Source organism: Cottoperca gobio, chromosome 9, assembly GCF_900634415.1.
Source record: "Cottoperca gobio chromosome 9, fCotGob3.1, whole genome shotgun sequence".
NCBI lineage: Eukaryota > Metazoa > Chordata > Actinopteri > Perciformes > Bovichtidae > Cottoperca > Cottoperca gobio.
In genome coordinates this window covers 28,234,875-28,262,391 of record NC_041363.1, presented here as the reverse complement: position 1 = coordinate 28,262,391, position 27,517 = coordinate 28,234,875, and the positions used below count along the sequence as shown (strand labels likewise).

General features: G+C 44.1%; 1 protein-coding gene across 1 annotated transcript; it reads left to right on the top strand.

Annotated features, from left to right (window-relative positions):
• si:ch211-158d24.2 (multiple epidermal growth factor-like domains protein 9) lies at positions 1-26,674 on the top strand. The gene is made up of 4 exons (XM_029440574.1): positions 1-310; positions 5,628-5,777; positions 19,298-19,567; positions 24,590-26,674. Exons 1-4 carry the CDS (start codon positions 1-3, stop codon positions 25,114-25,116), a joined length of 1,257 nt encoding a protein of 418 aa, XP_029296434.1. The 3' UTR covers positions 25,117-26,674.
• Positions 26,675-27,517: the final 843 nt, after the last annotated feature.

The window sequence follows — 27,517 nt, the reverse complement described above, 5'->3', positions numbered from 1 at the left end:
ATGGGTGTCTGGGAGAACCTGCAGGAAGTCAAGTTTGGAAACCGTCTGGACATCAGATACCATAAAGCAAACACGCACAGCTCATGTCACATCTCTGGCTTTGTTACATTTGGAATGTTCTCTGGGACTGTACTTTGTATTCATTGTGTCTTCTGTTCTACACCTTTCAGCTCAGGGATATGTGTGTGCAAGACGGGAGTGTATGGACCGAAGTGTGATGAATGCCACCCGGGGTTCTTCCACTTCAGCAGCACCGGCTGCCGGCCCTGCCAGTGTCAGAACTACACCAACTACTGCCATCCACAGTCGGGTAAGTCTGCTGAGGACAAATGTTGCTGTAAGACTGAGTGCTGCTCGTCTCAAAGCCAATGGGTTTCATAAATAGTTTTTGGTTGGATGCAGAAGTAAGGTCTGTAGTTAACACAAGCACAAGAGATGTTAACGTAAAATACAACAGTAAATACCCCACTTTCAAGCTTTTACGTGTCTTAAAAAGGGCGGTTGCTAACAAGTGGCTAATGAGACTACAGAGGATGTCGGGGACATTAAACGTCATCACGCCGAACACGAGTCCGCCTTGAGCTTGGTGGCGTGAAGTCATTCGACCGTGGTGTGGTGCATTTATAGCCTGTCGTTAGCTTTTCACTTCTGCCGATTGCATTTACGCTTTAAAAATCATAAAAGTGGTGTTAATTTGTGAGGATTGTCCTGAAGAACAGAACTTGTAAGTATTATTAATGTCTGTTGGCCACAGACCTTATTTACTGCAATAGTCCAAAATCCAATGGAAAAATCCCATTGGCTGTTTGTGGTTGGAACCAGAGCGATGCCCTCTTCAGGGTTGGCCGTCATCTTTATCATCAGCTGTAGCAGACTGCTGCTGTTTTCCTCTCAGTATAAAACGGTATATTCAGAGTCAGTGTTGGTTTCCTTTGATGCAGGGACTTTTTTCAGAATGTTTTTCCATAATATGAGTTTTCAGGATTAATAAAACTACATTTATAAAAACATCAGGGTCCAGTAAGAAACACATGCGTATATATGACTATACTTCATTACTATTAAAAGGTACTTGTACTTGAGTATTGTTCTCCTGCTTTATACTGTACTGTGTTTTACTTGTTACTCCACTCCTTTTATCTGACAGCTGTGGTTACGAGCTACTTTGCAGATAAAGACCTGCCACACAAAACATGTGATTACTTTATTATTGCATGTTAATGCGTCAAAGGTTTTGCATCAAATGAAGGTAACATCAGGATCTGTTGTGACAATCATCTAACTAAATATGTATCATTCAAACGCCAGACACAGATTTCTCTATATTTCCCCTCTAAAACAATGACAACACTGATCTATTGGTGCCTGTAATGAAGGAGCAGCTGTATCATGCAGTTCCTTTGCATATGGACTCTGCGTAAGAAAGCTGAAGCTTAACACTCCAGTCTTTGCCAATGAAATGTTCATTAAGTTTCCCAGACATTCAAACCTTTAGCTTTGTGCAAATTAACCCCTTGGTACTATACCATGAAGATAATCTGCTAGAAACTTTAGCAGTGCACAAACTCTCCAGTTTGTCTAAAGTAAATATGAACTGGGGAACCACAACAGAAGTGTAACATTCAGTTGGCAAGAAGGAACTTGAGGAGATCAAGAAATATGCAGAATATCACAAACCCAGTTTTCAGTCTGATGTGTGTGATTTAAGGGGGACTTCTCCTCCTCTGTATCCTTGATCACATGTAAAGGAGGATTGCTGCTCACCTCCCCATCAGTCAGGCTTTGAGACTAAACCTCCAGCTAGGAACAGGCCGGGGGAAGGCGGAGGGGGGGGCGGCTGTTTTAGAAGCCACGTCTCGCCATTATAATGCAGGAGCAGATGGGGTCCTGCAGCCCTGTCTGGGCTCAGTGTTCACTGTGCTGTGGATTAACAAAGCTCAGGTTCTACTACTCGTCTTTAAAGACCGACCCTGCTCTCCCCACTGACATAAGAACACATTGTGCAAATGCTAATTATACAGTATCCCAAACACTGTGGCCCTTAGATAAACACGACAGGGACTCGTCATTTCCAACAGGACAAAGACAGGTTGCCCCCACACTGACCCATTGTTTTCAACTGAACGTTTTGTGATTTGATATTCACCTCTGGACCTTGAGTGTATATGTTTAAAGATATAATGGAAAGTAGCTGCACGTACACAGTATAGTGTGTCAGGTGCACGATAGTGGCAAAACCCGGCACTCGGCGATAAATGGCAGCTGAAACGAGTTTGATTTTGCTCACAGTAAATAGGACCATAACTTTAATTTGGTCTAATTTCACATCAACAAAAGTTGTGTGAAAGCTGTTATTTCTCATCGCCGGTCCACAATTTAGTGTAGGAAAGCACTTTTCTCGAGGCCAAACCCCTCTTCAAACTACAATTTAACCAGTAATGTGGGGTTTGCTGCAGTGATTTAACTGTATTAGCAGTTCCTCTGTCGACACTGGGGTAATGCATGGTTTGAAGTGGAGCCTGCAGCCTTTCCACGGCTCATGGTTGAAACCACTGTTACGCAGATAGGCAAGCGAGGCATCCTCTGGACAGGTTTAGTCATGTCTACGATCATGGAGGCACAACTCAACCACAGACAGACAGTAGCTCAACTACAAACAGCACAGTAGTGGTAACACCTTCAAAAATATTGACATTTTATTGTGGGAATATATAGTATTTCTTTATGTAAGTAATGAAATATAAGCAAAATCATAACTTAAATATACAGTATATCTCAAAAGTGAGTACACCCTTTAGATTTTTGCAAATATTCTGTTATATCCTTTCAGGGGATAACATTATCCTACTGAAACTTTGATATAACTTAAAGTAGTCAGTGTGCTGCTTGAATAACAGTATAGATTTATTGTCCTTTGAAAATTACTCAGTACACAGCTGTTAATGTCTAAACAGCTGGCAACAAAAGTGAGTACACCCCATAGTGAACATGTCCTAATTGTGCCCAATGATGTTGTTTTCCCGCCCTGGTGTCATGTGACTCGTTAGTGTTACAAGGATTCAGGTGTAAATGATAAGCAGGGCTGTTAAATTTGGTGTTTTGGGCACAATTCTCTCTGAATGCTGGACAACATGGCACCTCATGGCAAGGAACTCTCTGAGCGGCTGAAAAAAAGGATTATTGCGCTTCACAAAGATGGCCTTGGCTATAAGAAGATTGCCAACACCATGAAAATGAGTTGCAGCACAGTGGCTAAGATCATACAGCGGTTTTCCAGGACAGGTTCCACTCGGAACAGGCCTCGCCAGGGTCGACCAAAGAAGTTGAGTCCACGTGCTCAGCGTCATATCCAGAGGTTGGTTTCCAAAAATAGACGTGCGAGTGCTTCCAGCATTGCTGCAGAGGTTGCAGAAGTGGGATGTCAGCCTGTCAGTGCCCAGACCATACGCCGCACACTGCATCAAATCGGTTTGTATGGCCGTCGCCCCAGACAGAAGCCCCTTCTGAAACCGATGCATAAGAAAGCCCGCAAACAGTTTGCTGAAGACAATGAATCCAAGAACATGAGTTACTGGAACCATGTCCTGTGGTCTGATGAGACCAAAATAAACCTGTTTGGGTCAGATGGTGTCCGGCGTGTGTGGCGGCACCCTGGTGAGGAGTACCAAGACAAATGTGTTTTGCCTACAGTCAAGCATGGTGGTGGCAGCATCATGGTCTGGGGCTGCATGAGTGCTGCCGGCACTGGGGAGCTGCATTTCATTGAGGGACACATGAATTCCAATATATACTGTGACATCCTGCAGCAGAGCATGATCCCCTCTCTTCGGAAACTGGGCCGTAGGGCAGTTTTCCAACATGATAATGACCCTAAACACACCTCCAAGATGACAACGGCCTTGCTGAAGAAGCTGAAGGTTAAGGTGATGGACTGGCCAAGTATGTCTCCAGACCTAAACCCAATTGAGCACATGTGGGGCATCCTCAAGAGGAAGGTGGAGGAGTGCAAGGTGTCCAACATCCGTGCGCTCCGTGATGTCGTCGTGGAGGAGTGGAAGAAGATTCCAGAAGCAACCTGTGCAGCTCTGGTGAATTCCATGCCCAGGAGGGTTAAAGCAGTGCTAGATAACAATGGTGGTCACACAAAATATTGACACTTTGGGCACAATTTAGACATGTTCACTATGGGGTGTACTCACTTTTGTTGCCAGCTGTTTAGACATTAACAGCTGTGTACTGAGTAATTTTCAAAGGACAATAAATCTATACTGTTATTCAAGCAGCACACTGACTACTTTAAGTTATATCAAAGTTTCAGTAGGATAATGTTATCCCCTGAAAGGATATAACAGAATATTTGCAAAAATCTAAAGGGTGTACTCACTTTTGAGATATACTGTACACACAATCTGTCTAATGTCACATTACATTCATTTTATTCAAAGTGACAATTAGTGCATTCAACCATGTGGGTACAACCCACAATTGACAAGAAGCATGCAAGTTCATCAATTTCATTAACTATGCTGAACTTCTACATTTACAGACAATAAAAGATAGAGTTTATTTATGGATCATGGTGCAGGCTGAACAGATGAGTTTTCAGTCTGCAACAGGAGATGTGTCGAGTTTCTGCTGCCCTGACGTCAATGGGAACAGCAAACAATCATGATTTTGTTTAATGTAACAAATATTATATTATTTATTCTACCATTATTATAGAAAGCACATTAAGCAGTTTATCAAATTATATAATTGTATATTTACTAGATTGATATAAATTTATATACGTAAACGTAAATGGCACTTCCTTCTCTTTCTCTCTCTGACTTCTGACAGAAATGTGTGTTTGTGTATCTTCCCTCTGCTTAGTTCTTCTGCTGTACTCTGGCCTCTCTTTGCAAAAGTCTCAACAAGATTTGTTGATTAAATAAAAGTTATAATAATAAGCAAGTTTTTCAGAGGGGAAGAAATCGTGAGGAATACGATGAGTAGGAAATGATGAGCTCACGCAAACATTTGGATCTGGAGTTGTCCTTCTTGAAAAACCTGATCTGTTCCACTCAGTACGGTGTTCCTCTAAATTGATGGAGATACTGTGTTTTGGTTGATCACATGTTTCTTTGTACTACTTTATCAATACTTTCTTGGAAAACACTTATCCTAAAACATCTTCCCTGTGTCATGTGAAAGATAAACAAAGCAATGTGTATTGATAAAAACCTGATGAGGTGCAGGTGATGAATGCCACCTGGAGGAAGTGAGCACATGGTATATGTTACATGTATGAAATGGTCAAATTCAAATTATGGCAAACTAGTTTTTTTTATGTAAACTAAAAGCTATTAGCCACATCAGTCCAAAAAAAGGTAATTAGAGTTGTATAACTATCGCTCTCCATTAATGCGTCACCAGAGGCCTCACAATACAATATCATGAGATTTGAAACATTTATGCGATATGCTGAGTATTGCAATAATATATATTGCTATTTATCACCTTTTTTCAGCTGTAAATTATGCAGTTGTATCTTATAAGATACAGGTTTCGACGCATTGTGAGACACAAGGCTCTATCCATTTTTTCCCCACCCCTTCTAATCATGTGATCTTTGTTCTGTCATCCAGGAGTGTGTTTGAGCTGTGAGGGCAACACCCAGCGATCCAACTGTGAGGAGTGTAAGCCTGGTTTCTACCGCAGCCCGGGAAGTGCCCTGACCGAAGCCTGTGCACCGTGTCCCTGCTCCAACTCCACCTCCACCGGCACCTGTCACACAGGTTAGTGCTCGCTGCTCACAAACACATCAGACAGTTAGTGCAGCGTCTTACCCTTGGTTTGTTGCACAGATATAGCATCTCTGGTTTAATACACACCATTAAGTGAGTGTTGGAGTGTTTAAGGGTTCAGTACATTTTATGTGGAAGTCCAATTGTGGAAGCAACAACTCTTTATTATTTTCCACATTATCAACAGCAGCACATAAGAGCTTCACTCCTCCCATTTTTTACCTTTCAAAATAAAAGCCCAACTTAAATTCAGTAAGCATTTTGCTGAGAGACACTTACAATAGTGTTAGATGACAAAAATACTGTCGGTTTGGTCTGGTTTTCTTTTCCAGTTTATTTTCAGGATCCCGAAGAAGGTCTCCAGCAAACCACTGTCCACGTAAGGGATAAAACGTTCATGCATAGTATTGCACACACAGGCTCTCTCAGGGTTTGTGTCGGTGACAGCATTCAACAAAAACTGCCCACGCTGACATTCAGTGCAGCAGAATGAGTCCGTTTCTGTTGGCATTAGAGGGTAATTTGAGCAAAGGTTCAGTAGCTGAGCTTCTGGAGGGTCCCCGTCGATTGTTTGCTCGCCCACCCTCTCTCCGCTGCATTTTTTCGGCCGCATACTCTAGCTCGAATACAGCTGATTATATGAGTCGGCAAAAATACTGTAAATGTTTCCTCATCCATAACACGCACTCATGTTTTGCAATACAATTTTTAATGTTTTATTTTATTTAAACAATGGAACTTACAACAGGTTTAGGAAGCTCTGTTTTTAGCAGTATCTTGAGCACAGCGCCCCCTGGGCACCCAGAGAGATCTAAGCTGAACCAGCAACTACTTCAGACTCTCATGAAATGACGGCTCCGGATGCAGGAAGAACAGCATATTTTGCAGCAGGAGAACACAGCTTTCTCTCTCAATATTGCAGGCACTGAGGAATTGTCTTAATGGACTACATTCACCATCAGCATTGATTGTACATCCCCATAAAAGGTGGCACATTTCTCTTTTAATGTTGCGTGTACTATATATGACTAATGTCATTATTCGTACTCATGGTTGAAGGAAGAAATCTCTGTTCTTTGATCCGGGGGATTCTGACACCAAAACCTGACATCAATGATGTTACAAAACATTTTCCACTGTCAAACATCACTGTAGCAGTGCTGTGCGTATCTTGACATCATGGCGTTTACTCATTGGCCAGTGATCCAAAGTACAGTGCAGTCAAAGGGAGCTGACATGAAAGCAGAGAAGCCAACACATTGCACCTTGTGTGTCTGTGTACGTGACAACAATAATCCAAGCGGTCAGTCTGACTCACACAGTTAGGAGCAAGACGATCACTACATGCAGACAAGCAAGCAAGAAACAATTAGTGGGTAGTCAAACAACCAAACAGAAAAGGTGTGTGTGGCAATATTTGACATAAAACCTTTATTGCAATGGCAATGTTGGTAAAAAAAAAAAAAAACGATCACAATTAAATATAAACTTCCAATCACCTCAAACCACTTATAATGCAGGGCAAACAAACACTTGGCGTAATAACACTACCAAGTACTGCCAACTGTTTAGAAGTGTCTGTGTGACTGTAGTGACATTATTTAATGCCACAGTTAACTTGTTGAACATGCCAGTGATCTGGATGTTAGCAGGGTTTCCCATGAAAATAAAAGTACCTTGTTTATGCAATAGGTGTTAGTAGAGATTGCAAGACTTTAAATTAACTTAAGAGTGATGAATTTAATCAGAAAACATGGTGATGGTTGGCCATTCCGACATACGAGGCATCTCCAGCTCAGTCCCACCCAAACTGTTTCATTAGTGATTTGAGGATGGCCTTTCTTACTTTTAAGTACTATTTACATGAATAGTTCATGAATCAACACATCTTGAGTGGCGAGGTGCTGCAGGAAGAATCCTCTCCCAGATTGAGCCATTAGTTCCAGTCTCTCTTCATTTAGTGGTGGAGAGAGGTGCATTCAAACATCTGCGCCATTGTTATTTCAGTCAGAAAAACAACGTTACAAAGTTGTTTAGCTCGGTGAGAAAAGTAGCGTCGGTTGCTAGGTAAATGTTGATGAGCCATGTTGGATTTTCTAATCTGAGATAAAATAGGATGAAGTAAAATACAATAGGATTCCTAAAGTTAATTAGATTTGCATCTGTAATACCAAATTGAGAAAAGAGAATAACTTTAAACTAGAGTTATTTTAAACTCTATTTCTAGACAGTCTAGGATTAACAGTGACCTCCCTGTATGGCCCCACTTCTTTCACCTCCAGGCTGCTGCTGCCCTACTTACACAACGCAACCAAAAGTCTCTATTGGGTTGAGATCTGGGTTGAACTACAGTCACTGTCATATTCATGAACCACCCTTATTTCTGGGGCACCGACACTGCGACCGACAGTATCTCCATCTCCAGGAGCTATGGTGGTAAATCCCATGTGTTATCACGTATGTTAAGGTGTTTATCGTGTGGACGGAGGAGCTGGGTCTGAGCCTGCAGCCCTTCAGACCCTTCTCTCTTTTCAGATCTAATCTCAGTCATGGTGAGAAAATGCCCACGAGGCTCCCTCCACTTCAACCGTCCTCCAGCTGTGTGTGAAAAGCCCCTCTGCAAACAAGTCATTTACTTAACTGGAGCCAGTAAGTCTCACCAGTTATTTAGTTTAAACCTTTGGTTTATATTAAGCCCACATCTCAGATCTAATCTACACACCATTTATATTTCTATACGCAAAGATAACTTAGTTATCAAGTAATATGGTTCATAGTGTGTTCAACGTTGGAAACAAGTAAAAAAAAAAAATCTAACATTTGAAAAGCTGGAAAAATTCAATGTTTGCTATTTTTCGATTATATAAATAGTTGCAGATTAATTTTACGTTGATTTACTAATTAATGAATTAACTAATTGTTTCAGCTCTAGACCTTTTCATACTGTTTTGCCAGCAGATAGGACACCAAAGGAAAGCAGGTAAGACAAATGAATATTGTGTGACCTGGTTTTTTTTGTATCAATCACAAAGAAATTATCTCAATTTTAGAAACCTTAATTACAGTTAGGCCGGGAGGAGCCATGGTTCACAGTGTTGGTGTCATCAGCCTTTCATGATTTGACTTCATCTGACTCACTCATCACACCTTTCACATTCACAGCTTATCCACGTCAAACTGCTCTTGAACCCTTTCTGCAAACTGCCAATAGAGATTTCCATTCAGCATTGCATCACTGCATTCACTCAGTTATCTTCATCATGTAATCGCACCTTACCATTCCCCTTTCTGGACCAATCGATGACAGCGTTGCCATGTCCTGATGACCCCATTGGTATTAGTCTGCATGGCAACACGTATAGATGCACTTAGGCTGTCAGGTTATGTTTGCCCCTGCCAGAGGCCGCAAAGGAGGTTGTGCAATGTGGGAGGGAGGGGAAGGGACACAAACCAGGCTGGGCTGAGCTGGGACAGCATGAGCACAGCTGGCCCATTTCAGAGCCAGTCAGGCAGCAACAGACTGGGGGGATGGGCGGCATCGCAGTCTCTGTTTCGACAGAAACACGTCAGAAATGTGCTCAGGATGGTTTCCACAGAGATTTGCTCTTACGTTAATAGCGTGTGGCTGTGGAGGATGCTTTAGACTAAACACTTGAGCTGGAAAGAGAAGCAGCCTCCAAGTAGACGTTGCCCCGGCAACAGTGACAAATGAGAAGATGCCACACTGCAGTATCATGGCACTAGAGAATAGATGCTTTCTAAATGTGCTGATGAGGCCTGTTGCAGTAAATGAATAAGCCTCCATACTGACACACAGAGAGGTGAAATGGAGCATTCAGAATGTGGGTCACACATAATAAATCATCCCTGTATGATTGGATCTTTACTCAGTGATGGCTGGGCTCATTCAGTTTAGCCTGAGGTTCATCAAATATTTGTATTCCTTTTTAAATTTGTCTTTCCGGTTGTTTTTTCCCCTTCTTTTTTAAGAGTGTGTCAGACAGTGACTGGGTGGCCAGCAAAGTGGATGACGATGGTAAACAAGCAGGTCAGGTCCTGTGGCCCGTGCAGTGCTCATGTTTCCTCCTGGTTATATAACCCGGCAGGCCGGCTGCCTTTGAACCCTCAGCAGAGGTTAAATCAAGCTTATCAAGAGCAGCATGCACAGTGCTGGAATACAACACAGTCACATGACCACACTAGATAGAGACCAACATCTAGGCCATTGCAAGGCAGATATGTGTAAATCATTCAACACAGAGCTGTGGTGTGGTGAGGACTGGAGTATAAATGAAGAGCATCAGTTGGTCTGCAGAGGAGGATAGTGTTATTATCAGTATGTACATATCACAATTATTGTAACTTTTCCTCACCATTGTTCTCCAGGGGGGCTCCAGGAGGGTCCCCGGTCTCTCTCATCCCAGTGAGGTGGCTATGTCTAATTTCCTATGGGAGACCCTACCAGATGCTTTGACCTCAACAACATCCATTCTCTGCTTCTTTGTATTAAGGAGCTAGTTGAGGTGGTTGGGCATCCTGAGCCACCCTGTTGAGGTATTTTGGGTACGTCCCAATGGCAGGGGACCAGTCGGGGCGGACCTCAAAAAATGCTTTCCCAGGAGGAGCTGGAGGACATGACTCGGGGAAAAACATCTGGTCTAGGATGGATTCACATTGTACTTAAATCAAAATAGTAGCAATGTGGATTTTATTTTTACCAATATCGATAATTTCCTACTTCTTTTCTAATCTGAGATAAAATAGGATGAAGTAAAAATACAATAGGATTCCTAAAGTTATTAGATTTGCATCTGTAATACCAAATTGAGAAAAGAGAATAACTTTAAACTAGAGTTATTTAAACTCTATTTCTAGACAGTCTAGGATTAACAGTGTAGAGTTGTATAACTATCGCTCTCCATTAATGCGTCACCAGAGGCCTCACAATACAATATCATGAGATTTGAAACATTTATGCGATATGCTGAGTATTGCAATAATATATATTGCTATTTATCACCTTTTTTCAGCTGTAAATTATGCAGTTGTATCTTATAAGATACAGGTTTCGACGCATTGTGAGACACAAGGCTCTATCCATTTTTTCCCCACCCCTTCTAATCATGTGATCTTTGTTCTGTCATCCAGGAGTGTGTTTGAGCTGTGAGGGCAACACCCAGCGATCCAACTGTGAGGAGTGTAAGCCTGGTTTCTACCGCAGCCCGGGAAGTGCCCTGACCGAAGCCTGTGCACCGTGTCCCTGCTCCAACTCCACCTCCACCGGCACCTGTCACACAGGTTAGTGCTCGCTGCTCACAAACACATCAGACAGTTAGTGCAGCGTCTTACCCTTGGTTTGTTGCACAGATATAGCATCTCTGGTTTAATACACACCATTAAGTGAGTGTTGGAGTGTTTAAGGGTTCAGTACATTTTATGTGGAAGTCCAATTGTGGAAGCAACAACTCTTTATTATTTTCCACATTATCAACAGCAGCACATAAGAGCTTCACTCCTCCCATTTTTTACCTTTCAAAATAAAAGCCCAACTTAAATTCAGTAAGCATTTTGCTGAGAGACACTTACAATAGTGTTAGATGACAAAAATACTGTCGGTTTGGTCTGGTTTTCTTTTCCAGTTTATTTTCAGGATCCCGAAGAAGGTCTCCAGCAAACCACTGTCCACGTAAGGGATAAAACGTTCATGCATAGTATTGCACACACAGGCTCTCTCAGGGTTTGTGTCGGTGACAGCATTCAACAAAAACTGCCCACGCTGACATTCAGTGCAGCAGAATGAGTCCGTTTCTGTTGGCATTAGAGGGTAATTTGAGCAAAGGTTCAGTAGCTGAGCTTCTGGAGGGTCCCCGTCGATTGTTTGCTCGCCCACCCTCTCTCCGCTGCATTTTTTCGGCCGCATACTCTAGCTCGAATACAGCTGATTATATGAGTCGGCAAAAATACTGTAAATGTTTCCTCATCCATAACACGCACTCATGTTTTGCAATACAATTTTTAATGTTTTATTTTATTTAAACAATGGAACTTACAACAGGTTTAGGAAGCTCTGTTTTTAGCAGTATCTTGAGCACAGCGCCCCCTGGGCACCCAGAGAGATCTAAGCTGAACCAGCAACTACTTCAGACTCTCATGAAATGACGGCTCCGGATGCAGGAAGAACAGCATATTTTGCAGCAGGAGAACACAGCTTTCTCTCTCAATATTGCAGGCACTGAGGAATTGTCTTAATGGACTACATTCACCATCAGCATTGATTGTACATCCCCATAAAAGGTGGCACATTTCTCTTTTAATGTTGCGTGTACTATATATGACTAATGTCATTATTCGTACTCATGGTTGAAGGAAGAAATCTCTGTTCTTTGATCCGGGGGATTCTGACACCAAAACCTGACATCAATGATGTTACAAAACATTTTCCACTGTCAAACATCACTGTAGCAGTGCTGTGCGTATCTTGACATCATGGCGTTTACTCATTGGCCAGTGATCCAAAGTACAGTGCAGTCAAAGGGAGCTGACATGAAAGCAGAGAAGCCAACACATTGCACCTTGTGTGTCTGTGTACGTGACAACAATAATCCAAGCGGTCAGTCTGACTCACACAGTTAGGAGCAAGACGATCACTACATGCAGACAAGCAAGCAAGAAACAATTAGTGGGTAGTCAAACAACCAAACAGAAAAGGTGTGTGTGGCAATATTTGACATAAAACCTTTATTGCAATGGCAATGTTGGTAAAAAAAAAAAAAAACGATCACAATTAAATATAAACTTCCAATCACCTCAAACCACTTATAATGCAGGGCAAACAAACACTTGGCGTAATAACACTACCAAGTACTGCCAACTGTTTGGAAGTGTCTGTGTGACTGTAGTGACATTATTTAATGCCACAGTTAACTTGTTGAACATGCCAGTGATCTGGATGTTAGCAGGGTTTCCCATGAAAATAAAAGTACCTTGTTTATGCAATAGGTGTTAGTAGAGATTGCAAGACTTTAAATTAACTTAAGAGTGATGAATTTAATCAGAAAACATGGTGATGGTTGGCCATTCCGACATACGAGGCATCTCCAGCTCAGTCCCACCCAAACTGTTTCATTAGTGATTTGAGGATGGCCTTTCTTACTTTTAAGTACTATTTACATGAATAGTTCATGAATCAACACATCTTGAGTGGCGAGGTGCTGCAGGAAGAATCCTCTCCCAGATTGAGCCATTAGTTCCAGTCTCTCTTCATTTAGTGGTGGAGAGAGGTGCATTCAAACATCTGCGCCATTGTTATTTCAGTCAGAAAAACAACGTTACAAAGTTGTTTAGCTCGGTGAGAAAAGTAGCGTCGGTTGCTAGGTAAATGTTGATGAGCCATGTTGGATTTTCTAATCTGAGATAAAATAGGATGAAGTAAAATACAATAGGATTCCTAAAGTTAATTAGATTTGCATCTGTAATACCAAATTGAGAAAAGAGAATAACTTTAAACTAGAGTTATTTTAAACTCTATTTCTAGACAGTCTAGGATTAACAGTGACCTCCCTGTATGGCCCCACTTCTTTCACCTCCAGGCTGCTGCTGCCCTACTTACACAACGCAACCAAAAGTCTCTATTGGGTTGAGATCTGGGTTGAACTACAGTCACTGTCATATTCATGAACCACCCTTATTTCTGGGGCACCGACACTGCGACCGACAGTATCTCCATCTCCAGGAGCTATGGTGGTAAATCCCATGTGTTATCACGTATGTTAAGGTGTTTATCGTGTGGACGGAGGAGCTGGGTCTGAGCCTGCAGCCCTTCAGACCCTTCTCTCTTTTCAGATCTAATCTCAGTCATGGTGAGAAAATGCCCACGAGGCTCCCTCCACTTCAACCGTCCTCCAGCTGTGTGTGAAAAGCCCCTCTGCAAACAAGTCATTTACTTAACTGGAGCCAGTAAGTCTCACCAGTTATTTAGTTTAAACCTTTGGTTTATATTAAGCCCACATCTCAGATCTAATCTACACACCATTTATATTTCTATACGCAAAGATAACTTAGTTATCAAGTAATATGGTTCATAGTGTGTTCAACGTTGGAAACAAGTAAAAAAAAAAATCTAACATTTGAAAAGCTGGAAAAATTCAATGTTTGCTATTTTTCGATTATATAAATAGTTGCAGATTAATTTTACGTTGATTTACTAATTAATGAATTAACTAATTGTTTCAGCTCTAGACCTTTTCATACTGTTTTGCCAGCAGATAGGACACCAAAGGAAAGCAGGTAAGACAAATGAATATTGTGTGACCTGGTTTTTTTTGTATCAATCACAAAGAAATTATCTCAATTTTAGAAACCTTAATTACAGTTAGGCCGGGAGGAGCCATGGTTCACAGTGTTGGTGTCATCAGCCTTTCATGATTTGACTTCATCTGACTCACTCATCACACCTTTCACATTCACAGCTTATCCACGTCAAACTGCTCTTGAACCCTTTCTGCAAACTGCCAATAGAGATTTCCATTCAGCATTGCATCACTGCATTCACTCAGTTATCTTCATCATGTAATCGCACCTTACCATTCCCCTTTCTGGACCAATCGATGACAGCGTTGCCATGTCCTGATGACCCCATTGGTATTAGTCTGCATGGCAACACGTATAGATGCACTTAGGCTGTCAGGTTATGTTTGCCCCTGCCAGAGGCCGCAAAGGAGGTTGTGCAATGTGGGAGGGAGGGGAAGGGACACAAACCAGGCTGGGCTGAGCTGGGACAGCATGAGCACAGCTGGCCCATTTCAGAGCCAGTCAGGCAGCAACAGACTGGGGGGATGGGCGGCATCGCAGTCTCTGTTTCGACAGAAACACGTCAGAAATGTGCTCAGGATGGTTTCCACAGAGATTTGCTCTTACGTTAATAGCGTGTGGCTGTGGAGGATGCTTTAGACTAAACACTTGAGCTGGAAAGAGAAGCAGCCTCCAAGTAGACGTTGCCCCGGCAACAGTGACAAATGAGAAGATGCCACACTGCAGTATCATGGCACTAGAGAATAGATGCTTTCTAAATGTGCTGATGAGGCCTGTTGCAGTAAATGAATAAGCCTCCATACTGACACACAGAGAGGTGAAATGGAGCATTGCACCGGTTCAGAATGTGGGTCACACATAATAAATCATCCCTGTATGATTGGATCTTTACTCAGTGATGGCTGGGCTCATTCAGTTTAGCCTGAGGTTCATCAAATATTTGTATTCCTTTTTAAATTTGTCTTTCCGGTTGTTTTTTCCCCTTCTTTTTTAAGAGTGTGTCAGACAGTGACTGGGTGGCCAGCAAAGTGGATGACGATGGTAAACAAGCAGGTCAGGTCCTGTGGCCCGTGCAGTGCTCATGTTTCCTCCTGGTTATATAACCCGGCAGGCCGGCTGCCTTTGAACCCTCAGCAGAGGTTAAATCAAGCTTATCAAGAGCAGCATGCACAGTGCTGGAATACAACACAGTCACATGACCACACTAGATAGAGACCAACATCTAGGCCATTGCAAGGCAGATATGTGTAAATCATTCAACACAGAGCTGTGGTGTGGTGAGGACTGGAGTATAAATGAAGAGCATCAGTTGGTCTGCAGAGGAGGATAGTGTTATTATCAGTATGTACATATCACAATTATTGTAACTTTCCTCAACCATTGTTCTCCAGGGGGGCTCCAGGAGGGTCCCCGGTCTCTCTCATCCCAGTGAGGTGGCTATGTCTAATTTCCTATGGGAGACCCTACCAGATGCTTTGACCTCAACAACATCCATTCTCTGCTTCTTTGTATTAAGGAGCTAGTTGAGGTGGTTGGGCATCCTGAGCCACCCTGTGGAGGTATTTTGGGTACGTCCCAATGGCAGGGGACCTCGGGGCGGACCTCAAAAATGCTTTCCCAGGAGGAGCTGGAGGACATGACTCGGGGAAAAACATCTGGTCTAGGATGGATTCACATTGTACTTAAATCAAAATAGTAGCAATGTGGATTTTATTTTTTACCAATATCGATAATTTCCTACTTCTCATGGCCGATACAGAAAATTACCTGGCAATGGCTCTCTCCCACTTCTCAACCTCCTACTTCCGTGGTCCTTGTCATTGACTCTCCAAGTGTGTGAATGTTTCATTATAGGATTAAGGTGATCAGGATAACTTTGTATTGATTTGCTGTGACACACTCCTAAGGGGAGATGTCAGTAAAATGCCCCCACCTGTATGGAAGCTTCTGTATTTGCTACATTTCTCCACTTATCTATTTAGGTTTTTTCTTTACTTTGGTACCCATCTATACAGTATATCTCAAAAGTGAGTACACCCTTTAGATTTTTGCAAATATTCTGTTATATCCTTTCAGGGGATAACATTATCCTACTGAAACTTTGATATAACTTAAAGTAGTCAGTGTGCTGCTTGAATAACAGTATAGATTTATTGTCCTTTGAAAATTACTCAGTACACAGCTGTTAATGTCTAAACAGCTGGCAACAAAAGTGAGTACACCCCATAGTGAACATGTCTAAATTGTGCCCAAAGTGTCAATATTTTGTGTGACCACCATTGTTATCTAGCACTGCTTTAACCCTCCTGGGCATGGAATTCACCAGAGCTGCACAGGTTGCTTCTGGAATCTTCTTCCACTCCTCCACGACGACATCACGGAGCGCACGGATGTTGGACACCTTGCACTCCTCCACCTTCCTCTTGAGGATGCCCCACATGTGCTCAATTGGGTTTAGGTCTGGAGACATACTTGGCCAGTCCATCACCTTAACCTTCAGCTTCTTCAGCAAGGCCGTTGTCATCTTGGAGGTGTGTTTAGGGTCATTATCATGTTGGAAAACTGCCCTACGGCCCAGTTTCCGAAGAGAGGGGATCATGCTCTGCTGCAGGATGTCACAGTATATATTGGAATTCATGTGTCCCTCAATGAAATGCAGCTCCCCAGTGCCGGCAGCACTCATGCAGCCCCAGACCATGATGCTGCCACCACCATGCTTGACTGTAGGCAAAACACATTTGTCTTGGTACTCCTCACCAGGGTGCCGCCACACACGCCGGACACCATCTGACCCAAACAGGTTTATTTTGGTCTCATCAGACCACAGGACATGGTTCCAGTAACTCATGTTCTTGGATTCATTGTCTTCAGCAAACTGTTTGCGGGCTTTCTTATGCATCGGTTTCAGAAGGGGCTTCTGTCTGGGGCGACGGCCATACAAACCGATTTGATGCAGTGTGCGGCGTATGGTCTGGGCACTGACAGGCTGACATCCCACTTCTGCAACCTCTGCAGCAATGCTGGAAGCACTCGCACGTCTATTTTTGGAAACCAACCTCTGGATATGACGCTGAGCACGTGGACTCAACTTCTTTGGTCGACCCTGGCGAGGCCTGTTCCGAGTGGAACCTGTCCTGGAAAACCGCTGTATGATCTTAGCCACTGTGCTGCAACTCATTTTCATGGTGTTGGCAATCTTCTTATAGCCAAGGCCATCTTTGTGAAGCGCAATAATCCTTTTTTTCAGCCGCTCAGAGAGTTCCTTGCCATGAGGTGCCATGTTGTCCAGCATTCAGAGAGAATTGTGCCCAAAACACCAAATTTAACAGCCCTGCTTATCATTTACACCTGAATCCTTGTAACACTAACGAGTCACATGACACCAGGGCGGGAAAACAACATCATTGGGCACAATTAGGACATGTTCACTATGGGGTGTACTCACTTTTGTTGCCAGCTGTTTAGACATTAACAGCTGTGTACTGAGTAATTTTCAAAGGACAATAAATCTATACTGTTATTCAAGCAGCACACTGACTACTTTAAGTTATATCAAAGTTTCAGTAGGATAATGTTATCCCCTGGAAGGATATAACAGAATATTTGCAAAAATCTAAAGGGTGTACTCACTTTTGAGATATACTGTATGTATACTCACTTTTCATATAACACTTTGTATGTAGTATTAAGAAAACCTAACCCTGTCATATTCGCCTCTGTACATTTGTAAATGTGTAAATCTACTTTAACAAGTGCCATCTATTTTATACTGATATTACTGCTTTCATTTATTTATTTATTTTAATTTTAACTACACCGAGAGAAGCCTTGCTAAATTTAAGATCATTCTAGTCTATTCTAGTAATGGGCCGGGGTGTGTCATAATGTCCTGAGATCCAACACACAGATCCAACACACAGATATCCAACACAGAGATCCAACACAGAGATCCAACACAGAGATCCAACACAGAGATCCAACACAGAGATCCAACACAGAGATCCAACACAGAGATCCAACACAGAGATCCAACACAGAGATCCAACACACAGATCCAACACACAGATCCAACACAGAGATCCAACACAGAGATCCAACACAGAGATCCAACACAGAGATCCAACACAGAGATCCAACACACAGATCCAACACAGAGATCCAACACAGAGATCCAACACAGAGATCCAACACAGAGATCCAACACAGAGATCCAACACAGAGATCCAACACAGAGATCCAACACAGAGATCCAACACACAGATCCAACACACAGATCCAACACACAGATCCAACACACAGATCCAACACACAGATCCACAGGGCAAACACAGGGAGGAAGACTCAGAACATGGCTCACTCCCAGATCAATACATCTTGAGCCACCCAGTGCCATTAGGATTGCCTAATTGAAGAGATAAGCATGCACGTTCTAAATTAATTGAACATTTAAAATACAAAATAATAAATGCAATAAATGATTTCAGTGACATGTGTTATATGATACATGATATATGTTACATGATATATTAACTGAGGTTGAGGGTGAGTTTTGTGAGGTTTTACATGTTGATGAATAATCTGGAAAAGACAGGAACTATCAGGGAATTGTATAAATGTTTCACTTCACAGTAGGGGTGTAGTGATATACTGGTATTGATAATAACTGATATTTTAAAAATGAAATATTGATATCATGTTAATACACCTTGTGTAAATAATCCAGCATCTCTCAAATAAATCAAATCACTTTTTGTACGCATTTGTACAGTTATGGTTACAGACTCTCTCCCCCTCCCTACACTCGTATTTTAAATTGGCAGAAAAGAGACTAAACGCACAATAACAAAGTTAAAGATGAATTTGACTGATGATTTTTTTTAAATATAATAATATATTGTTATTGTGAATTCTTTTGGCCACAATAATCGAGTGGTGAAAATCTGATACTGTGACAGCCCGACCTCACAGCGGTATAGCAGAATGTATTTTCTGATTTGTGTCTTTGCATTAGGTTGAATCCAGTGCAAGTCTGTCTAAAAACTCTTCCCCACATAATTTATTCTTCAGGAAGAAAACAAAGCTGCAGGTCATGGTGCTGTTCTGTAAAGTCTTTTCAAGGCAGAAAATACGTCTTTTTTTGCCTCACTTGTAGCTACATTATTAGCAATGGTCAGCACTGATGTGTATCTTTGTCTGTGCAGATCCCAGTGGCTTCCCAGTGTGTGAGCAGTGCCTTCCACGGTACAGCGGCCCACAGTGTGACAAGTGCAGCGCCGGCCTCTACAAAGCTTCTGGACTTTGTGTTCCATGTGACTGCAGTGGGAACGCAGACACTCAGGACTCTGCCCAGCTCTGTCACCCCGACACCGGCCACTGCCTCCACTGCATCAACAACACCGCCGGGCCCCAGTGCCAGCTCTGTGCTCCGGGCTTCATAGGGGACGCCCGAGCGCACAACTGCACCCGTCCAAGTAAGACCGAACCACAACATACTGTTGACTTCATTACATTGTTAATACATACATTCTTCCTTTGTGAGGAAATGGAACATTATGGACAAATATGTCCCAATTGCTAACTATTTACAGATTGTAACTGTTAGTAGTAGTACATTCTGCTTGAGTGAGTCATTGTTGGAGCTACTCAAAAATAAAAAGTATTGATACCAGTTACACTTTGCACTTCAGAATTTGGTAGCTAAATGACGTAGATTAATAAGTGTCTAAAATCTCAATTTACTTCTCACTATAGAGCCAACTATTGATATAGGGCAGGGCTGTCAAACTCATTTTAGTTGATCTCAAGTGGGCCGGACCAGTAAAATCACAGCATAATAACCTGTAAATAACGACAACGCCAAATGTTCCCCTTTGTTTTGGTCCAGCGCTCCAACGAGAGCGTTGAAAATGTCATTTGCTGTCGTAGTGTCCGTCATAACACCAACTCAAGGAACTCCTCGGTGACGGTCAAAGTCTCATCAACATCACGAATGAATGTGGCCGATTGAGCAACATCCGAAATGTCCGTGCGCTCATCAATTGCAACCGAAAATGCAACAAATGACTTGACTTTGTGCTTCATCTGGCTGTTTAACTCTGCCGAAAGATCTGAAATCCTATCTGCCACAGTGTTTCTCGTCAGGCTAATGTTGGCAAAAGCCTATCGCTTCTCAGGGCACACGAGTTCTGCAGCCTTCAGCATGCATGTTTTCACGAAACTCACCCTCACAGTCTGGCTTTGATGCTAATGCTATTTCGCTAGCAATAAGGTAGCTAGCTTTCACTGCTGCATCGCCGATATCTCGGCTACGGGTAAAAACAGACTGCTGCTTCTCCAGACCCGCTAACAATTAATTTATCTCCTCTCTTCTCAGTTGTCCTTGCAAGCTGTTGTATATTTCGCCATGATGAGTCCCATAGTGACGCCGAATATTATATTCTTTGAGCCCTGAAACCTGCCGCGAACACACCGAGCACACAGCTTTCCCACTCACCTCTGTGAATAAATAGGAAATGGTCCATTTGTCTTGGAAAACTCTACACTCCGTGTCCACTTTTCTCCTTTTTTGACAAAGACATTTTGTGTAATGACGGTGCCACAGAGTATAATGTTGACAGAACCCGCCAGCTCCAGGAGTTCTTTACCGGCAGCTCCAGCATCAACAGTTTGCTTGCTTGATAGTGTTGTGTGCGACCCCCAGTGGACACATTTGAAATAACAGTTACTTTCATTGAAAAATTGCAGTTAATGTCTTCTCTGTAAACTTTACACTTTGCAAAATCATCCCGTGGGCCGGATGTTTGACATGCTGTGGATGCCACGTTAAGTTCAGATCCAAAGTCACACAAAACACAAACAAGCGGTAGAACTGCAACTCCCGTGTACGCATGGTAAAATGACTGTTTTTGTCAAAGGAGTCTGGTGGCTTTGAAGACGGCATAGATAACGGCTTCAGTTACCAGCCGGCAAGAGCTGTCTGAAGGAAAGGTGAAGCAGCGAAAATATTCTAAATATAGGGCACACTTAAATATACACTGATATACAGGCAATGGTGGCCGGGTTTGCCACGGAGCCCGGTCGGGCACAGCCCGAAGAAGCTACGTGGTGCCTCCCATCCATCCATCCTGTGGGCCCACCACTCATGGGAAAAACCACTGGGGTCGGGTGCGCTGTCACACGGGTGGCAGTGATGGTCAGGGACCTCGACGGACCAGACCCGGGCAGCAGAGGCTGGCTCTGGGGACGTGGAACGTCACCTCTCTGTGGGGGAAGGAGCCGGAACTAGTGCGGGAGGTGGATCGCTACCAGTTGGATCTGGTGGGGCTTACCTCCACGCACAGTCTTGGCTCTGGAACCGTACTCCTGGATAGGGGTTGGACTCTATTCTTCTCCGGAGTTGCCCAAGGTGTGAGGCCTCGGGCCGGGGTGGGGATACTCACTAGCCCCCGGCTGAGCGCCGCCACGTTGGAGTTTATCCCGGTGGACGAGAGGGTCGCCTCCCTACGCCTTCGGGTTATGGGGGGGAAAACTCTGACTGTTGTTTGTGCCTATGCCCCAAACCGCAGTTCTGAGTATTCGGCCTTCTTGGAGACCCTGAATGGAGCCCTGCAGGTGGCTCCAGTAGGGGACTCCGTAGTCTTGCTGGGAGACTTCAACGCACACGTGGGAAACGATGGAGACACCTGGAGAGGCGTGATTGGGAGGAAGGGCCTCCCTGATCTAAACCCGAACGGTCGTTTGTTGTTGGACTTCTGTGCTAGTCATGGAATGGCCATAACAAACACCATGTTCGAACATAAGGATACTCATAAGTGCACGTGGTACCAGAGCACCCTAGGCCAAAGGTCAATGATCGATTTCGTAATCGTATCATCTGATCTGAGGCCGCATGTTTTGGACACTCGGGTGAAGAGAGGGGCGGAGCTGTCGACTGATCACCATCTGGTGGTGAGTTGGATCAAGGGGTGGGGGAAGACTCTGGACAGACCTGGTAAACCCAAACGGGTAGTGCGGGTGAACTGGGAACGTCTGGAGGAAGCCCCTGTCCTGGGGATCTTTAACTCACACCTCCGGCGGAGCTTTTCAGCCATCCCTGTGGAGGTTGGGGGCATTGAACCTGAGTGGGCGATGTTCAAAACCTCTATTGCTGAAGCTGCGGTGATGAGCTGTGGTCTCAAGGTCTTAGGTGCCTCAAGGGGCGGTAACCCTCGAACACCGTGGTGGACCCCGGTGGTCAGGGAAGCCGTCCGACTGAGAAGGAGTCCTTCCGGGTTATGTTATCCGGGAGGACTCCGGAAACAGTTGCAGGGTATCGAAGGACTAGAAGGGCGGCAGCTTCTGCCGTGTCAGAGGCAAAGCAGCGGGTGTGGGAGAAGTTCGGAGAAGCTATGGAGAAGGACTTTCGGTCGGCACCAAGGTGCTTCTGGAAAACCATCCGGCACCTCAGGAGGGGGAAGCGAGGAACCATCCAAGCTGTGTACAGCAAGGGTGGGACCCTGCTGACTTCAACTGAGAAGGTTATCGGCCGCTGGAAGGAGCACTTTGAGGAACTCCTGAATCCGACTAACACGCCCTCTATGGTTGAGGCAGAGCTGGAAGCTGATGGGGGATCATCGTCAATTTCCCTGATGGAAGTCACTGAGGTAGTCAAACAACTCCACAGTGGCAAAGCCGCAGGGGTTGATGAGATCCGTCCAGAAATGCTGAAGGCTTTGGGTGTTGAGGGGCTGTCTTGGTTGACACGCCTCGTCAACATTGCGTGGAAGTCTGGGACAGTGCCTAGGGGTTGGCAGACCGGGGTGGTGGTTCCCCTATTTAAAAAGGGGGACCAGAGAGTGTGTGCCAACTACAGGGGTATCACACTTCTCAGCCTCCCTGGTAAAGTCTACTCCAAGGTACTGGAAAGGAGGGTTCGGCCGGTAGTCGAACCTCTGATTGAAGAGGAACAATGCGGATTCCGTCCTGGTCGTGGAACAACAGACCAACTCTTTACTCTTGCAAGGATCCTGGAGGGGGCCTGGGAGTACGCCCATCCGGTCTACATGTGTTTTGTGGATCTGGAGAAGGCGTATGACCGGGTCCCCCGGGTGATACTGTGGGAGGTGCTGCGGGAGTATGGGGTGAGGGGGTCACTTTTGAGGGCCATCCAATCCCTGTACGCCCAAAGCGAGAGTTGTGTCCGGATACTCGGCAGTAAGTCGGACTCGTTTCCCGTGAATGTTGGCCTCCGCCAGGGCTGCGCTTTATCACCAATCCTGTTCGTGATTTTCATGGATAGGATATCGAGGCGTAGTCGTGGAGGAGAGGGGTTGCAGTTCGGTGACCTGAGGATCTCATCGCTGCTCTTTGCAGATGATGTGGTCCTTATGGCATCATCGGTCTGTGACCTTCAACACTCACTGGATCGGTTCGCAGCCGAGTGTGCAGCGGTTGGGATGAGGATCAGCACCTCCAAATCTGAGGCCATGGCTCTCAGCAGGAAACCGGTGGATTGCCTACTCCGGGTAGGGAATGAGCCATTACCCCAAGTGAAGGAGTTCAAGTACCTCGGGGTCTTGTTCGCGAGTGAGGGGACAATGGAGCGAGAGATTGGCCGGAGAATCGGCGCAGCGGGGGCGGTATTACAGTCACTTTACCGCACCGTTGTGACGAAAAGAGAGCTGAGCCAGAAGGCAAAGCTCTCAATATACCGGTCGATCTTCGTTCCTACCCTCACCTATGGTCATGAAGGCTGGGTCATGACCGAAAGAACGAGATCACGGGTACAAGCGGCCGAAATGGGTTTTCTCAGACGGGTGGCTGGCGTCTCCCTTAGAGATAGGGTGAGAAGCTCAGCCATCCGTGAGAGACTCGGAGTAGAGCCGCTGCTCCTTTACGTTGAAAGGAGCCAGTTGAGGTGGTTCGGGCATCTAGTAAGGATGCCACCTGGGCGCCTCCCTAGGGAGGTGTTCCAGGCACGTCCAGCTGGGAGGAGACCCCGGGGAAGACCCAGGACTCGGTGGAGAGATTATATCTCCTCACTGGCCTGGGAACGCCTCAGGATCCCCCAGTCGGAGCTGGAGGATGTGGCCCGGAGAAGGGAAGATTGGGGTTCCTTACTGGAGCTGCTGCCCCCGCGACCCGATCCCGGATAAGCGGTAGACGATGGATGGATGGATGGATGGATGATATACATTTAGCTGCTGCCCCGTCCACAGCAGTACATTACTTGGCTTCTGTGCTGGTACTCTTGTCTGTTCTCCAAACTGCCGACCCACATCTACTGTAGGTCATACACTGACTCTGGATGTTTTGAAGTCTGGTTGTCTGAGGTACTTATCCAAACTATCCCTTTTAAAAGCTTTTAAGAAGGCAGCTGGTTTATCTACACTTAGAGGTAGTTATGTATTTGTGCCACAAGGTGTCACTAGTAACTTTGGTTATACATCAACAACCAAAGTCTAAACCAAATCTTTAAATGTTCACTAATCCTTTCAATGCTTTTCTCTCCTCAGCACCCCGACTCCTTCCCACACCAGCACATAAAACCACAACAGAGGCCCCCACATCAAGTACATCTACCCCCTCCACGACCACCACCAGCACTACTTTGACCTCCGCCCAAGCAAGAGGCGTCCCAGCATCCACGTCCAGCAGCAACACAAGCACCGCGCTGAGCACTGCTGCCACCACTCAGGCATTGTTGACCAGCCTGAGCAGCCCCACTGACAACACCACAGCGGCCCTGACGGATGTCTCCTGGACGCAGTTCAACATTATCATCCTGGCCGTCATCATTCTGGTGGTGCTGGTGCTGCTGGGCTTTGTCGGAGGCGTGTACACCTACCGGGAATACCAGAACCGCAAGCTCAATGCCCCATTCTGGACCATTGAACTGAAAGAGGACAACATCAGCTTCAGCAGCTACCACGACAGCATCCCCAACGCTGATGTGTCAGGCTTACTGGAGGATGAGGCCAACGAGGTGGCGCCCAACGGCCAGCTGGCACTTACCACGCAAGGCAACTGCTACAAGGCTTAGCCCTCCATCCATCCCTAAACTGGACACCTTAGATATACAGATGACACAAAGCTGCTGGAAAGTACCAAATCCAAAGCTCCTTCATGTATGACTGCTTGTTACCATGCTGGTCTGCGGCACTTCACAGCATAGTGAGGTCAAGCAGATGCGATCAAAGCTATGGAAAAGAGACACAGAGTTTTCCCTTTTTGATATGATTTTGTGTGGAATGGGCGATCAGTGAAAAGAGTCCAAAGAGAAAAGTGTTTAGTTTGAGTTGTGCCTGCAGATTAGATTGGTATTTGGCATGGCGTTGGACAGGTGCAAAGCATACACCTGTTGGCTGAAACGATGATACTGACACTGGTTAGAGGACTAACAGGAGCCTAGCATTTCAGATATTTTTAAAAGTGGACTTTTGACTGTTTAAGTTATAACTGGATCACTTGCACAGTGATCTTAAACTGAGACAATGATTGTTATTTAATGAATTTTTATTCTGTTCTTATTTATTGGTTGACGTTTCATTCTTGGGAGAAATGCTGCACATGTATGGTGTGTTTATTCATGGTGTTTTATCTTACGTGCTGTCGAATGGTAATTTTGAATTGGCCAATATGTTTTATGTATATTTTGTGTGTTTTGGAGAGAATCATAGGGGAAGATGAAGGGGGCTGGCGCAAGCATTTTAATGACCTCATCTTTTGTTTATAGGTTCCTGTCTTTCGTTAAAGAGTGCCAGCTCACCTGAAGTATCTACGAGGAGTGTTTCTTTTAAAGAAACTGCAACTACTGTTTATAAACTCTCACCTCTTGCCACTACTACAGCGTAGTGACTCATACTGGGCTCGCTTAAACCACCATAATCTACTTGTAATCTAATCTGCTCCTTGCTGACTACCTCAGCAAAAATTGAACAAACCATTTGAAATTTTTTTCACATTTATGTAGAGGTTGGGTTCTGTGACTCAGTCTCAGATGATAAGAGCGTTTAAAAACTTAACAGTATTGTAGTATTGATACTGCTGTTGTGGAGTGAAACCAGCCTGCACACGGTCAGATTTCCTCAGCCCACTAGTCATTGTTATCAACTACAATCAAGTTGCATCAGCTAAAACGACGAGTTGCTTTCAAAGCTTCACACCTCATCCTGGACACGGATCCCATGTTTTCTGTGTTGTTAGGCTACCATCGGTTGGGTGCAGTTAATTTTACCACGGTGAATGAGTAAAGCGAATTATGGAACTAACTCCTCAGGTACTGGCTCTCTCCCTAAAGTGATCACTGTAAATATGATTATTGTACAGATGAATGTGAATAGTAGCACTATTATTGTACAGGTAGAATACTGTGTGTACACTGTCACTTAACAAGCTCACAACCTTTCACTCTCCAGGGTGTGAGGTTGCAGTCAGCCCACAGCTTTTTGTATTTTTATTTTTAGTTCTTATTCTCAGTGGACTTTGCCATATACGCAGCTGCGGGACTAAAATGCACCACCCAGAACTCAAAGCAAAGAATACAATTATGTAATTAATACCCCAAAATCAGAGCTCAAATAAAAATGGATTTAACTGTCGTCTTTGTGTTTTTTCGTGTACCATTCATTTAAATAACAGAAATATTTGAAGATATAAAAATACTCTGCTTGGAATCGTAATTTCAGTCTGATATGGTTTTTCAACAACAAAGTTGAATCTTGGACCACGATAACCTCCAGACTAGTTGTGATGTGACACAATCCTGCTGGTACATACACATGTTAAACTGAGATTAAAGGAGCGCACAGAGAAACTGCCTTCTAGTGTTAAACTCTGCACATACACCATTCTGCACAGTGAGGCTCAAACAGTAACAACAAGAAAAGCACATTTTGAATGAATGAATAATGTATTGTGCAGATTCCTTATTTCTCCCTTGTTGCCGCTCAACAACATTTGCATGTTGCTGCTGCAGGTTGACTTCTGCCAACTCCTCTGCAACTACCTGCCTATCGCTCTGCTCATGATCTCCATATTATTCTGGTGCTAACACCACCTTTTCCTTCATCTCTGCCTTTCACCCAGCTGCAGTCTGCTTCTTCCAGGGATTGAAGCCTGCCTGTGTCTTCACACACAAACACACACTTGTTGTTACTATGAAACTGCTAACAGCCGGGGTCGTGTATACTTTTCCTTCTAATATGGCACTTTCTGTTTCCATAGCGGTCAGAACCATCTACACAACTAATGCTGAGGAATATTTGCTATATTAGTTATGTATTTTTGCCATAAGATGTCACGAGTAACTTTGGTTATACATCAACAACCAGAGTCTAAAGCAGCATTCTGTTATTTATTCAGTAATTACAGGCCTTCATTATATTAGACTATGAGGATTGTGAATTTAACAAAGTTGTCAAATCAAATCTGAATGTTCACAA

What these genes read in the sequence shown, in the direction of transcription:
- si:ch211-158d24.2 (XM_029440574.1), top strand. Translation starts at nt 1, where the DNA reads ATGGGTGTCTGGGAGAACCTGCAGGAAGTCAAGTTTGGAAACCGTCTG. An exon ending in CACCGGCACCTGTCACACAG is followed by an intron (nt 5,778 to 19,297) that starts GTTAGTGCTCGC and finishes TTGTCTGTGCAG; the next exon opens with ATCCCAGTGGCTTCCCAGTG. An exon ending in GCACAACTGCACCCGTCCAA is followed by an intron (nt 19,568 to 24,589) that starts GTAAGACCGAAC and finishes TTCTCTCCTCAG; the next exon opens with CACCCCGACTCCTTCCCACA.